A 13,609-nucleotide genomic window follows, 5' to 3' on the forward strand; every position below is an offset into this window, starting at 1 on the left:
GCGGGCGGCGCGGCGGGGGCCCGCGGGCCGGGGCGGGGGCCGCGCGCTGCAGGCGGGGCGGGGGAGGGGGCCGCTTCCTGCCCCCGCCCGGGCCTGACTCAGCCTTGGGTGGGGGGACCGGCCTGGCCCCTTGCCCCGCCCGCGCAGCCGCGCGGCTCCGGCCCCCGGGGAGGGGGCGGAGAGCACCCCTCTCCCCCCGCCCGCGCCCCCAAAGCGCGTGACCCCGTCTCCTCTGGCCCGGACCCCCCTCCTTCCCCTTGACGCCACCACCACGTGCGAACCCTGAGCCCCGGCAGAGGAGGGGGTGAGCTGGTGGGATCCGGCCCCCTCCCTCGCTCTTCCTCCCTCCCTGGCTTGGGAACCAGCCCCCTCCCCCAGCCCCAGGCCTGGGAAGCAGGCAGGGACCTGAGCTGAGCGCTGGGGCTGGGTGCACCCCCAGGCACAGGCCTTTGCGGGTTCTGGGAGGCACTGCCCGCGCTGGCTGGCTGCGGGGGAGCCCGGTGGACCGCAGCAAGAGACTGCTGTCCAACGCGGCCGGGGCACCCAGTGGGCGCCCGCTAAATGTTTGGGGAATGTAGCCAGCAGTTGAGTGAGCGGCGGGGGGAGGCCGACAACTCGTCTCTGTCGCCCTAGCCAGGCGGCGGAAGTGAGAGAGCTGCTGGTGCCCCTTCCCCGGGCGTGCCCACCTGGTTCACCCATGGGTGGCGGGCTTGGTTTACTCCCCCCTCCTCCCTGCCAGCTGCCTCCGGGAGCAGGCCCGGCTGGAGAGGGCATCCGGGATTCCATGTCAGCCCCCCCCACCCAACAACAGGGCCAGGGCGTAACCCTGAGTGTGCCGCTCCCACACTGGGGGGCCCGCGGCAGGACCCGCCGATCACTTCCTATTGGCAGAGCTGGTCTTGGGAGAGGTCGGGGGAGTCCAGGCTGGGCCCTGCTGCTGCCCGGTGGAGGGCTCTGGGCAGGGGGCATTCCCCTCCGCCCGGGAGCCACCCCCCCCCCCCGGGGGGCCCCTGGAGCACACCGGGCCTGGCACTTGTCGGCTGGGCTCGGGGCTCTGTTTACCGCCTCCCATCGCTGTGGAGACGGGAGCCTCGGGGAGAAGGGGGGGCAGGAGCCAGTGACTGGAAGAGCGAAGCCCTGGGATCCGCATGCCTAATGAAGGAAAGAGGAGCCAACGGGGACACTGAAATTTTAATTCGTGGGTCACTTTGGGGGGGTATTTATTGTTCAGTTCTGATTGGCTGCGTGGTGGCCAGTCAGCACCCTGGCCCGGGCCGGGCGCCACGAAACTCTCAGCGCACGCAGGCCCTGGGAGAAGCAGCGTTAGGGTGGCCTCGGAGCCCTGGTGCACCCTTTGCTCTGTGTGGGGTACTGAGGCCCGGCAGAGCTCAGCCCCCATCAAGCGGGGAAGGTTCCCGAGGCAGTAGCAAGTACCCGTGTTTGCCTTTTTCCTTGCTTTCTCTTCCTCGGGGCCCTCTGACCTACCGCTGGTGCAGGCCGGTGGCAGTCCCCATTGCCTGACGAGGAAACCAAGGCTGGGAGAGGAGCCCTGCGCGGGGCTTACAGCAACCCCGGGGAGCTGGTGCCATTGGGGGCGGGGGGGGGCGGGAAGACTGAGGCCCAGGGGGAAGCAGAGAGCAGCCCAAGGTCATCGCGCTTTAGCTGGGTCTGACCATCGTGGTCCTGCCTCCCGGCTCAGGATGAGGCCCAGTCTTCCTTCCTCTCAGCTGAGGGGCGCCCGCCCACCTGTCTTCCAGAGGGCCTGGGGGTCGAGAGCAGACGCCTGTAGGCCAAATGGAGCTTTCCTGGGGCTCATGAAACCCTTTGCGCAAAGAGGACAGTGAGACTCAGAGAGGGCCAGCAAGGTGCCCAAGGTCACACAGCATGAGCCCCTGTCCTCTCGCCTCCAAGCCTTCTGTGGCAGGCACTTTTATGGCTTGCTGGGGCCTTTCCCCTCTGAGCCACAGTCCCTCACCTTGGCACCTTGGCACCTTGGCCCCTGGAGACGGGCAGGGCTCTCTGGGTTTTATGATCCATTATACCTGAGATGACCGAGGTCACCTCGAAAAAGCCAAGTCTCAGGGCCAGCCCCTCTGCAGCAGAGCTGGCCTGAGGTCTGCGGGGGCTTCAAATGACAGCCCACTAGTCGCTCTGTGACCTTGGACAAGCCCCTCGGCCTTTGGGAGTCTGGGTGTCCCCCCTTGTAAAATGGGGTTATGGGGTGTTCTGTGGGTGCCTGCAGATCTATCTGTGTTCCTGTTCCTTCCTGCCCTCGTGGAGGGAGCACCCCGGTCAACTCAGGGCGCCAACGGGATTCTGCTGGAGTGTGTCCAGGCCAGCCACTTGAGACACGCAGCACCCCCACCTGTCACCTTGTGCTCCAGGCACCTGACGGGCCATAAACCGCCCCGCAACAGCCCTGGGCAGCGGGGACCAGAGGAACAGGCTTGGGTGGGGGCCAGTGTGGTCCAGTCTCAGCCCAGCCCTCTCCTCCACCCGAGGCCTCCCTGCGGAGGTCACTACCCCTCTTGTCAGCCTCAGTCTTGCTGTCAGCCCAAATCTGTTGGCCTGAGGGTTTGGTCAGTGATTCCCCAGGAGCCCCAGGAGCATTTGCTGGGTCCCTGCCGTGCTGGGTCAGGGCCTGGGAGAGCCCCTGCTGCATCCCTGTCCTGATGACCAGGGCTCTGGGGCCCCTGCCCCGGAGTTCACAGATGCCAGGAGTTCACAGATGTCAGCCCGACTCCAGTCCCGCCCCAGGCTCCCTGTGTGACCTCAGGCAAACCTCTCCCTTTTCTGGGCTATCACAAGGCAGCTCTGAGGGGGCGTGAGAATAAGCTGTCCTCAGCCCCAAGGCCCCCACGGGAGGGGGATTTAGTCCCTTGCTGGTGCCCCGGCGGCAGTGGGGGGGGGGGGGACGGAGCCCTGGAAGGGCCAGTTAGTACAGAGCCAGTGGGCTTGTGTTAAAATTCAGCTCTGTTGTGTGACCCTGGGCAAGTCCCTTCCCCTCTCTTGAGCCTCAGTTTCCTGACCTATAAAGTGGGCAATGATTACAGACCCTGTGATGCTTGATGTTGAGACATCAGCCCCCCACTCTGCTGCCTGGGAGCCTGTGGGGGAGCAGCCCCTCCCCTTGGGGCCAGGGCCGGGGCCTGAGTCCGGAGCACCAAAGCGCGGAAGATGCCCTGTGGAGAATCTGGCGCTTGTGAGGAGCATGGCCAAAGGACCAGCCCCTCCATCTGTCCCCCCAGCAGGCTGCGAACGGCCACTCAGTGGAAGTGTCCCCACCCACGCCTTTCTGGTTTAACTGGAAAACAAGGCCCTGTCCCACCTCCCATCAGGATGTGTTTGATGGGAGGGAACTTGGCGGGTTTGTGGGCACAGGACACTAGGGCCCCGATGGGCTGAGCTCCCCCTGGGGCTTCCAGGCTGAGGCCTCCGGCTGCTCAGGCGGGGGCGGGGGTTGGGGTGGTCGGGTACCTTCTGGGAACAAGCAGGCCTCAGGGTCTGGAGGTAGAGAGGAGTCCAGCTCCTGCAGGCCACCCAGGCCTCTTAGGGCAGTTTGTACAAGCAGGTGCAGCCTGAGCAGGTGGGGTAGGAAGTGATGGGATTCTGTGAAGCCCGGCTTTACTTACCCCAGGTGATGGGAAGCTCATTCCTTCTCACTCACCATGAACGGCTTCTCCCTTCCCTGGGCTTCCTCTTGGCACCCAGTGTGGTGTCAGGGCTGTTACTTCCTGACCCATGACAGCACTCAAGAGCGTGGGAATAGGGTGAGCCTCAGCCCCACCCATGAGTTGGGGGTCAGATGGGATCCCCATGACCTCCTCATCGCCCCTCCCCGCCCCCCCCCACACTTCCCACTGGGCCCGCAGCCTTCCTGCCTCTGGCCCTTTAAGGCCTGGGCAGGAAGCCCCTCCCCATTTAGGGCAATAAATGGACACATAAAATGGCCGAGGGCCTGTTTGCTGGTGTCTGGCCTGGAGGGAGTCCTATGAGGACAGGCGGGCTCGCAGCCCAGCAGCCACGCCGGGCCATGGGTGCCCCCCACTCCCTAATTGGGACGCTGCATTCCTGTCCCATTAAACCCCAGGCCGGGGACCGGGCCAGGCAGGGATTGGCACCAGGTCCGGGCGGGGTTACCCGTTGGGACCAACCTTGCAACACAGGCCGCTGGCCTGTGAGGGGGCGGGGGCGGCTGGGCGTGGGCCTGGCAACGACGGCACCTGGGCACCAGACTTGCTGTGTGACCTTGGGCCAGCCACCCGCCCTCTCTGGACCTGGTTTTCCCCTCCAGGTGACGGCTCCTCTCCCCTGGCTTCCTCCTGGGCCCCCCCCCACTCCCCTGACACCTCGTTGGTGGGGAAGGGGTTGAATTCCTGCAGTAACGTTCAGAGGTTAAGTTCAAAGCCCCCCATGCACAAGGAGGGGGACAGTAAACAGCCTCAGTGGGCCTTCGGGGACCGGTGCCGGCACACAGTAGGTCCCCAGGAGGAGTTGGCCCAGTGGGCGAGAGTGGGACCCTGGGCCTAGAGCAGCCGCAGTCCCCCTGCTGCTGTCATGACCTCTGAGGAGACCGAGGCAGAGAGGCACCGCCTCTTGCCCAGTGTCCTACCCTTGGAAGTGCAAGAGCCGGGATGTGGGCTCAAGCTGCTGTGCGTGGCACATAGTAGGTGTTAGAGTTCCCTGTGGTTTCCTGTTGTACTCTCCGTGGGTGGGGGGGTGGAGAGGCCTTGACCCCTCATTAGGCTGCCCCCTACTCCTCCAGGAAGATGTCAGGTGGCAGTTACCTGCCCACCCCGTGCTGGCCGCCCCCTCTCCTTCCTGAGGAGTGCAGGGAGGAGGAGGAGACCCGCCCCAGCCCTCACCTTGCGCCTGACCTTGGGAAGCCTGGTAGATACAGCCTCCTCTCCCTGTCTCTCTCCCAAGCGCCCACCTCCGGGCCTTGGCCTCTGCTGTTGCCCATGCTCAGGACGCCCTTCCCACAATCCTGGGTCCTTCCTGGGTGGCACCTGCTACTCCTGGGACCAGGGGAAGGCGCTCGTGACCTTACCCTGGTGCCCCAGCAGTTGAGTGGCCGCAGCTTGGGTCCGAGAGTCTGAGTCCCAGCCTGGCAGCTGGTCTGCTGTGGGACCTTGCCCGAGTCTGCTCACTGCTCTGAGCCTCTCCTCGTCTGTAAAGCCCAGGGTTACAGCGGGAAGGATGAAGTCAAGATGCCCGGTTCGTTCCTCAATTAGTTCCTGAAATGTCCGGGGCACAGAGGAGGCCCCACAAGGGCTGAAACCGGCTTGGGTTCTGCCGCCTTGGAAAACGTGCAGCAAGCGACCCCGGGTTAGATGGGAGGTGGGACTGGGGGGTGGGGAGCCCGCCAGCTAGGTGGGTGGGGTTGGGTGTGGGCTCTCTCCAGCGCCTAGCTCTGTGGTCTTTGGGTCATCCGGTTTGCTGCGCGCCTACTGTGCGCCCACAGCAGTGCGGGGGGAACACAGAGGGAAGGGGTGCCCCACCTCTAGCCCGGGAGGAGCCTGCTGAGGCCTGCCCCTCGGCCGCCGAGTCAGCACCCAGCGCCCCGGAAATCCCATGGAGGCGAGCGCGGGGGCGGAGCTCTGATGAAAGATGGGCCGGGTAGGTGTGGGCCTGAGCTCGGGGACCCTGGCCTGCCGCTGAGGGTGGGGACCTGGCCGGCGTGGGGGTGCGGCTTCCCGGAGGGGAGCAGTTTCATTGGATTGTCATTGCCAAGGAAACCACCTGGTGTGGGGGCACCTGCTAGGTGCCAGCCGGGCCTGTTAGAGCGCGGGCAGCCACAAGGCTGTCCCGGTGAGAAGATGTGTTGCACAGTGTGTGTTCAGCAGACGGGGCTGTTTACTGCCCGGAGCCCACCTGACCCAGCAGGGGGGGTTCAGCTGCCCTCCCTCTCCCATCTCACGTGGTCTTCTGCCTCTTTAGAGGGAGGGCCCCAAGAGGCCTGGGTGGGGACAGTGGCCCAGGGCGTGGCGGGCAGGTGGCATGTGTTCTTGGAGAGAGGGTGTGGGCCAGGTGTCTGCAGAGCCAGTTTAGTTTCCAGGGTGAGGGACAAGGTGACGGCTTGCTGAGCCGGTGGGGGGGAGCGGGGAGGTGGGAGGCCAGACCCTGAGGGTCAGGCTTGCCGGGCGCCCTTGGCTAGGATTCCAAGTGTATCTGGGCCTTTGTGTTCTCTTCTGTTGGTGGGGGTCATGCTGCTCTCACGGGGGCGGGGGGGGGTTTCTTTGGCCGGCATCCATCTTCCCAGGCCTGGCCCTTTGCGGGAGGATCCCTTATGGTTATGTGGGGAAAAAGAAACTCTCGGACCCCACGCAGACCCCAGGGCTTGGTCCGGTGCCCCACGCCAGGTCTGAGGCCCAAGTTTGCCTCCTTCCCAGCCGGGTAGTTTACAGCAAATGAGAGCCAGGGCATCTTCGGCCTTGATGTAGGGCTGTGCCAGCCCTCTTGCCCGGCGGCCTCAGTGCCCGTGGGAAGGCGGGGGCGGAGCGGCCGTGGAGGGGGCGGCTGGTGAATCATCTGAACCATTTCAGGTCCCGACCTCGAGGCCCCCAGAGACACCTTGGTCCGAGGGGATGCTGGGGCACCTGGGGGGACAATGGCGAGCAGGGCCAGGGTGGCCATCTTGAGGCGGATCAGAAGGGGGTGAGGAGGGCTGAGGCCAGTCTGATCCGGAGCCCATCTGCCCACTTGCTCCCTGGGGCCTGGGGCCAGACAGCAGATGGTGGCAGGGGGTGGAAGCCGCCATAGGGGCTCCTCCGAGGCTTCCCGGGGCTGAGCCTCAGATGGGGTCAGCCCCCCATCTTCCTGCTCCCAGCAGCCACATCTGAGCCTCCCCGCTCCGCCAACGGGCTGGCGGAACAGAGCGGGGAACGGAGCAGCTGGTGTGGTCAGCGGGAAAGGGGGCGGGCCGCAGAGAGAGGCATCCTGGGAAGTGTAGTACGTGCCTGAGTGGCCTCACAAAGACCTCTGTGTCAGCCCCAGGGCCTGGACCCTGTTCCCAGGGCGGCCCAGGGTTGGGACGGTCCCGCCCTGGCCTTGGGTCCGGCCACACCAGCCCTGGGGTCCCTTGCCAGCCTGGTCCCTCAAGGTGGGAGGGATCTGGGTTCGACCTGTGTTGGGCTGCTCCGCACTGGGGGCTGGGGGTTCCTGAGGTGGCCAGGGAAGGCACAGCTTCGTCCCTGTCCCGGAGATGTCCGGGGGCTCTGTCCTGAGAGCTGACCAGCCAGAGGAATGTGGGTTGTGTTGGGTGGCTTGGGGCAGCCGGGTGCTCCCCAGAGAGGGCGGAGGGGTGGGGACAGGAGCCAGAGGGTTGCACAAGCGCCCGGGTGGGTGGATGAGTCACAGCCCAGGGGAAGGCGGAAAAAAGGAGTGGGGGAGAGGGGCAGGACAGACAGAGTGCCGCCCCCCGCCATGACCAGCTCTTCCAAAGGCCTCTGTCCATTTGACGGATGGGGAGACTGAGGCCCTGGGCCGGAACAGCAGTGGCCAGGGTGGCCAAGAGTTGGGGAGGGGCTGGGTGGGCCTGAGGTGGACAGGAAGCCCCTGTCCCCCCCGTTCCACCTTTGTGGGGTTCAGCCTGGGTGGGCAGGGAAAAGGAGTGTCAGGCTGTTCCCCCATTACTCGACCAGGGCCAGGCCGCGCGGTGGGGGCTCCCCGGGGCAGGAGGGGGTTTGTTGTGCCGTCGTCCCTGGCTCCGCCCCTCCGGGGCACGCCTACGGCCTGTTGACCCCAGCCTGGTCTCTGGGCCTCGGCCTCTCCCTTTCCCTCTGACTCAGAGCCCCCCGCCAAAGAGAACCGGGCCTCACTGGGAGGCAGGAGTGAGGGTCAGAGAGGCCAAGGGGCCAGGCGGACACAGACCCTCAGGTCACGCAGCCGAGGTTCGAGTTGGGCTGCAGCTGCCGGGCCGCGGGCACAGCTCCCGCCTGGGTCCTGGTTTCCGGCCTCCCACGGCGGGGATGCTGCTGCCCGGGGCCTGCTGGGGGCGCGGGTGTGACGGCGCACGGTGGGCGCCTTGTGTCCCTGCCTCCTGGGAGGCTGCGGGCGGAAGCCAGCGCTCGGACTCGTTAGGAAGGAAGTCACGTGAGGCGCTGGTTGAGCACCTACTGTGTGCGCATCCCACCTCAGCTCAGCCCTTGGACGGGGAGTGCGGTGGGCCCTCTAGTGGGGGAGGGGGCACCAGGGTCCGTCTCTGAAGCACCCGGCGTGGGTTTTGCCAACGGATGACGCGGAACTGGCGCCCAGCTGGGAAACTGAGGCCGGGGGCGGGGCGCTCCTTTCTGAGGGTCTGCGGCCCCGGCCGGCGTGCCCCCCGCCGGCCCGCATCCTCACGGGCACCCCCTCCCTCCCCGGCGCTGCAGGTCTCGGCGCGGAAGATGGCCGGCGGCGTGGATGGCCCCATCGGGATCCCGTTCCCTGACCACAGCAGCGACATCCTGAGCGGACTCAACGAGCAGCGGACGCAGGGCCTGCTGTGCGACGTGGTGATCCTGGTGGAGGGCCGAGAGTTCCCCACTCACCGCTCCGTGCTGGCCGCCTGCAGCCAGTACTTCAAGAAGCTGTTCACGTCGGGCGCCGTGGTGGACCAGCAGAACGTGTACGAGATCGACTTCGTCAGCGCCGAGGCGCTCACGGCCCTCATGGACTTCGCCTACACGGCCACGCTCACCGTCAGCACGGCCAACGTGGGCGACATCCTCAGCGCCGCCCGCCTGCTCGAGATCCCCGCCGTGAGCCATGTCTGCGCCGACCTCCTCGACCGGCAGATCCTGGCGGCTGACGCGGGCGCCGACGCCGGGCAGCTGGACCTCGTAGATCAGACCGACCAGCGGAACCTCCTCCGGGCCAAGGAGTACCTCGAGTTCTTCCAGAGCAACCCCATGAACAGCCTGCCCCCTGCCGCCGCCGCCGCCGCCGCCGCCTTCCCCTGGTCTGCCTTCGGCGCGTCCGATGACGACCTGGATGCCACCAAGGAGGCCGTGGCCGCGGCCGTGGCCGCCGTGGCCACCGGCGACTGCAACGGCTTGGACTTCTACGGGCCGGGACCGCCGGCCGATCGGCCCTCGGCTGGGGATGGGGATGAGGGCGACAGCAACCCAGGTCTGTGGCCAGAGCGGGACGAGGACGCCCCAGCCGGGGGCCTCTTCCCGCCCCCTGTGGCCCCACCGGCCACCGCCACGCAGAATGGCCACTACGGCCGGGGCGGGGAGGAGGAGGCGGCCTCGCTGTCGGAGGCAGCCCCCGAGCCGGGCGACTCTCCGGGCTTCCTGTCGGGTGCGGCCGAGGACGGGGACGGGGACGGGCCCGACGTGGACGGGCTGGCGGCCAGCACGCTGCTGCAGCAGATGATGTCATCAGTGGGCCGGGCGGGGGCGGCGGCGGCGGCGGGGGACAGCGACGACGAGTCGCGGGCGGACGACAAGGGCGTCGTGGACTACTACCTGAAGTACTTCAGCGGCGCCCACGATGGGGATGTTTACCCGGCCTGGTCGCAGAAGGTGGAAAAGAAGATCCGGGCCAAGGCCTTCCAGAAGTGCCCCATCTGCGAGAAGGTCATCCAGGGCGCCGGCAAGCTGCCGCGGCACATCCGGACCCACACCGGGGAGAAGCCCTATGAGTGCAACATCTGCAAGGTCCGCTTCACCAGGTGAGCCGGCGGCACCGCGGCGGGGGGCGGCGGGGGCGGCGGGGGGCCCTTTGCTGCAACTGCAGCCCCATGTGGACCCCTCCCCTGCCGCACACATACACCGCCTGCACGTGCAGGAGCGGCGCTCTCCTGCCTGGGAGGGTGCTTCCTCCATTTCTGGGCGCCTGCCTCCCCTGCACCCCTCGGGACCAGCCTTCGGGTGGCGGGGAGAGCTCAGGCACTCACCGGGGTGAGCGTGTGCGCGGCGGGGCCGAACCACGCGAGGCTTGAGGGAAGGCGCAGGGAGTCGCTCTTCTTCTTTTCCCGGGGGTGGTTCTTCTCGTCTGTGCTGGAGGCGGATGTTTGCCTTGGGAGAGGGTGGCTGCCCCGTGGGGCGTGGGGAGCCGTGTGATCTCCTTGAGTCTCCCGGGAGCCCCGGGGACTCGCTCTCTTCGGCCAGCACTTCACAGAGCACCTGCTGGGTGCCGGGCCCTGTTCTAGGCCGCGGGGACCCAGGAGTGCAGAGACGTGCTAGAGTCCCCGTGGGGGCGATGGGGCGCGTCTGAGATGAAACCACAGAATTAGTAACGCGAGTTGGCAGAGCTGCAGGGAACAAGGTTGGGGGGCGGCCGCTGTTTTAAACAGAGCTGAGACCCCGAGGAGCCAAGGGGAAGGCCACGTGAACAGCTAGTGCAAAGGCCCTGAGGCCAGTGGAGCTTGGGGGTCACCACAGCCCGTGGAGGGAAACGGGCCTAGGAGCCACTGGGCTTGGGCTCTAGGCAGGAGGAGTCGGAGGCCAGGCTAGGGGAATTTGTGGTTGGATCTTAAGAGTCCAGAGCTGGCTGGTCGGGCCTCGAGGGCCAGCCCAGTGGGGGTGGGGGGCTGGCGTGCAGGGGCCTGGCCAGGCTGGGTGACTCAGCATCACCCCCTACCCCCACCCGCCCTGGGGTTCCCCCAGCCACGCCCACCCAGGCTGAAGAAAGAGGCCATTGTCCCAGCTTCCCGGCCCTGCCCCATGGGGACAGGACCTCGGGGCCGACCCCTGGCCCCCTCCCCAGCAGGCCAGGAGAAGAGGGTGTGGCCCAGACCGCAGGGCCCAGGAGCCCAGGCGAGGGGCAAAGGGTGCCAGCTGGGAGGGAGGCAGGCTAGTTTGTGGCCCAGCTCCCGCCCCTTCGGTAAGATTGGGGTGCTGGTAGTCTTGGGGCCTCCCTCTTCCTTCAGACAGGAGTCCTAAGGTGGCTTTGGGCCCTGCCCGCAGGGGTGTCTGGGCCCAGGAGGGGCAGCTTGATAGAGGCCCAGCAAGCCACGGTCTGGAGAGGTGACCAGGCTGAGCAGAGGCCTGGAGCCCCCCGCCCCAGCACCCCTAACCACAGGCCCGAGGTGGTTTCATTCCGACCTGCTGTTCTCTTGGTCACCCCACCAAGGGCTCGGCTTGACTCGGGCTGATCCTGTTTGCCAGTCAGGGAAACTGAGTCAGGGAGAGGGCCACCGGGCTACGCCTCTTCCCCCCATGTGCCCACCCGGCTCCTCTTTGCCCCCAACCCAGGGCCCCAGCCCCCACGCCTTCCTCCAGGCCAGGGAGCCCAGGGGCCCCTCTGAGTCACACTAAAGAGTTGAGTAAGCGGGACCTGTGGCAGCCGGGGCTATAATTACCCGGACCAGGGCTTGGGGTGACGAAACAGGCTGCTTCCACCCCCACCCCACCACCGTGCGGCCCCTGACCCACTGTGCAACTTGGGACAGGTCACTTTCCCTCTCTGAGCCTCTGAGTCTCACCTGGGGAGATTTCTGCACACTGCTCGAACAGTCCGAGCCCCTGCTGTCCCCTCTGGACCTGGTCCCGGGCTGGGATCTGGGCAAGGCAGCTGGAGGACCATGTTAGTGGACTTAGAGGGGGTGAGAGGAAAGGAGCTTGGCAGTTGCATCCCCTCACTGCTGACAGACCCGGTCAGTCCGGGGAACGATGAGTTCACTGTGGCCTGAGTCCTTTTGACGCACGTAGAAGTAAGAAGGCTGGAGAATGGGCAGGGGGGTGGTTGCAGAGGGCCAGGCCTTGACCCTCAGAGCAGCAAGGAGTCGAGAAAGTGTTAGAGCAGGTAAGGACACCAGCTCTGTGAGTGATTCCAGAGGGAGGGACCTGGGGCTAGAGGAGCCTAGGGGAGACCAAGTCTTTGTCTGAGGGGTGGGAAAGGCTTCCTGGAGGAGGAGGGCAATTGAGATGGGGCTTTGAAGGATGAATAGGAGTTTGTCAGCCCTGGCACTGACCAGTCTGGCATGTCTGAAAAGTGAGAGACTCAGTGTATCTCATACGTAGGGTGCAAGAGGCTGCAGCAAGGAGTGGGCCAGATGCTGGCCAGCGCTCCTGAGACCCAGGTCTCTGCCCCTGCCGTGTGGGTCCAGGCAGGAGCCCTTTCCTGTGACTATAGACCAACACAGTGCAGTAAAGCATCATGTGAGTCACTCCTGTGATTTTACATTTTCTGATAGCCGCATTTTTAAAAAGTAAAAGGAACAGGTGAAAGTAATCTGAATCGTATTTTACATCCTTTTTTTTTTTTTTTTTTTTTTACGTTTAACATGTAACCAATGTGCCGAATCATAAATGCGCTTTTTTACATTACATTAAGCAGATGAAGTCTTCAGGGTCTGGGGTGCCTTTTGCGCTTCTAGCGCATCTCAGTTGGGACGGGCCACATTTCAAGGGCTCGGGGGCCACGTGTGAGCAGTAGCTGCGGTGGGGGCCTAGCAGCAGCCGGCCTGATCAGCTTTGTGGGCCAAAAGGCCCCTGGCTGAGCTGGGTCCATGCTGTTCCCTAGGGGGCAAGATGGGCAGGGAGGGGTCCCGGAATCACCCAGACCCTGCTGTCTTGGGGGTCACAATCCAGTCAGGCAGACAGAGGAGGAACAAGGAAACCGGCACACGGATGGAGAGTCAGGTGGTGGTGGTATGAGGGACATGGAGTGGAGCGGCTGTAGCAGCAGGGAGGGGCCTCTCTGAGGAAGTGCCCGTTGAGCTGGAATTCAGATGCGAAGATCTGGGAAGAAAGTGCTCCGGGCAGCAGGAAGAGCATGTGCAAAGGTCCTGAGGTAGGCGCGTGCTTAGCATGTTGCGGTGACAGCTAGGAAGCCAGTGTGGCCAGAGCAGAGAGGGGCAGAGGTGCTGGGAGAGTTGACAGGGACTGGGGGCCGTGGGCTGGAGACTCGCTGCCCCGGGATGCAGGACTTTCAGCGTTAAAAGCCAGGACAGCTGGCCATCCTCTATGCTCTATGACCAGACCCCCCCGGCATTCTGCCTTGTGCCCTGTAGTGTATTTCAGCCCCCGGCATAGGGCCTGGTACTCAGCAGGCCCTCCATAAATGCCCCGGACGGAAGCCCCTTACCGTCCTCCGCCGGTGGATAAGAAGTCATTTGCGTGAGGCCGCACAGCACGTGGGGTCCGAGGCCTTCTTCCGCCCCCGTGGGCCCCCGGTGCACCCCCCGCACCGTAACGCCCAGGACGGCCCCTGCCCGAGCGGCCCCGGCCCGCCTGCCCCGACGTCCCCAACTCCGGGCCGGCGGGGGCGGCTGGGGGCCCCAGGCGGTGCCCGCTGACCCGTCGCCCCCTCCACAGGCAGGACAAGCTCAAGGTGCACATGAGGAAGCACACGGGCGAGAAGCCATATCTTTGCCAGCAGTGCGGGGCGGCCTTCGCGCACAACTACGACCTGAAGAACCACATGCGCGTGCACACGGGCCTGCGCCCCTATCAGTGTGACAGCTGCTGCAAGACCTTCGTCCGCTCCGACCACCTGCACAGACACCTCAAGAAGGACGGCTGCAACGGCGTCCCCTCGCGCCGCGGCCGCAAGCCCCGCGTGCGGGGCGGGGGGCTCGGGGGGCCCGACCCCTCCCCGGGGGCCACCGCCCCGCCCGGCGCCCCGGCCCCGGCCGGCTCCCCCGACGCCCGGCGCAACGGCCAGGAGAAGCACTTTA

At 65.9% G+C, this 13,609-nt stretch overlaps 1 protein-coding gene across 1 annotated transcript; it reads left to right on the forward strand.

The window, feature by feature from the left end:
- Positions 1–6,642: 6,642 nt before the first annotated feature.
- ZBTB7A (zinc finger and BTB domain containing 7A) lies at positions 6,643–13,605 on the forward strand (the record flags this gene model as incomplete). Its single annotated transcript, XM_021705323.2, has 3 exons — positions 6,643–6,657; positions 8,373–9,658; positions 13,248–13,605. Coding segments are annotated over exons 2-3 (1,629 nt in total), but the record flags the coding sequence as incomplete, so codon positions are not given.
- Positions 13,606–13,609: the final 4 nt, after the last annotated feature.

This window comes from Neomonachus schauinslandi, chromosome 1 (assembly GCF_002201575.2).
Source record: "Neomonachus schauinslandi chromosome 1, ASM220157v2, whole genome shotgun sequence".
NCBI classification, from domain to species: domain Eukaryota; kingdom Metazoa; phylum Chordata; class Mammalia; order Carnivora; family Phocidae; genus Neomonachus; species Neomonachus schauinslandi.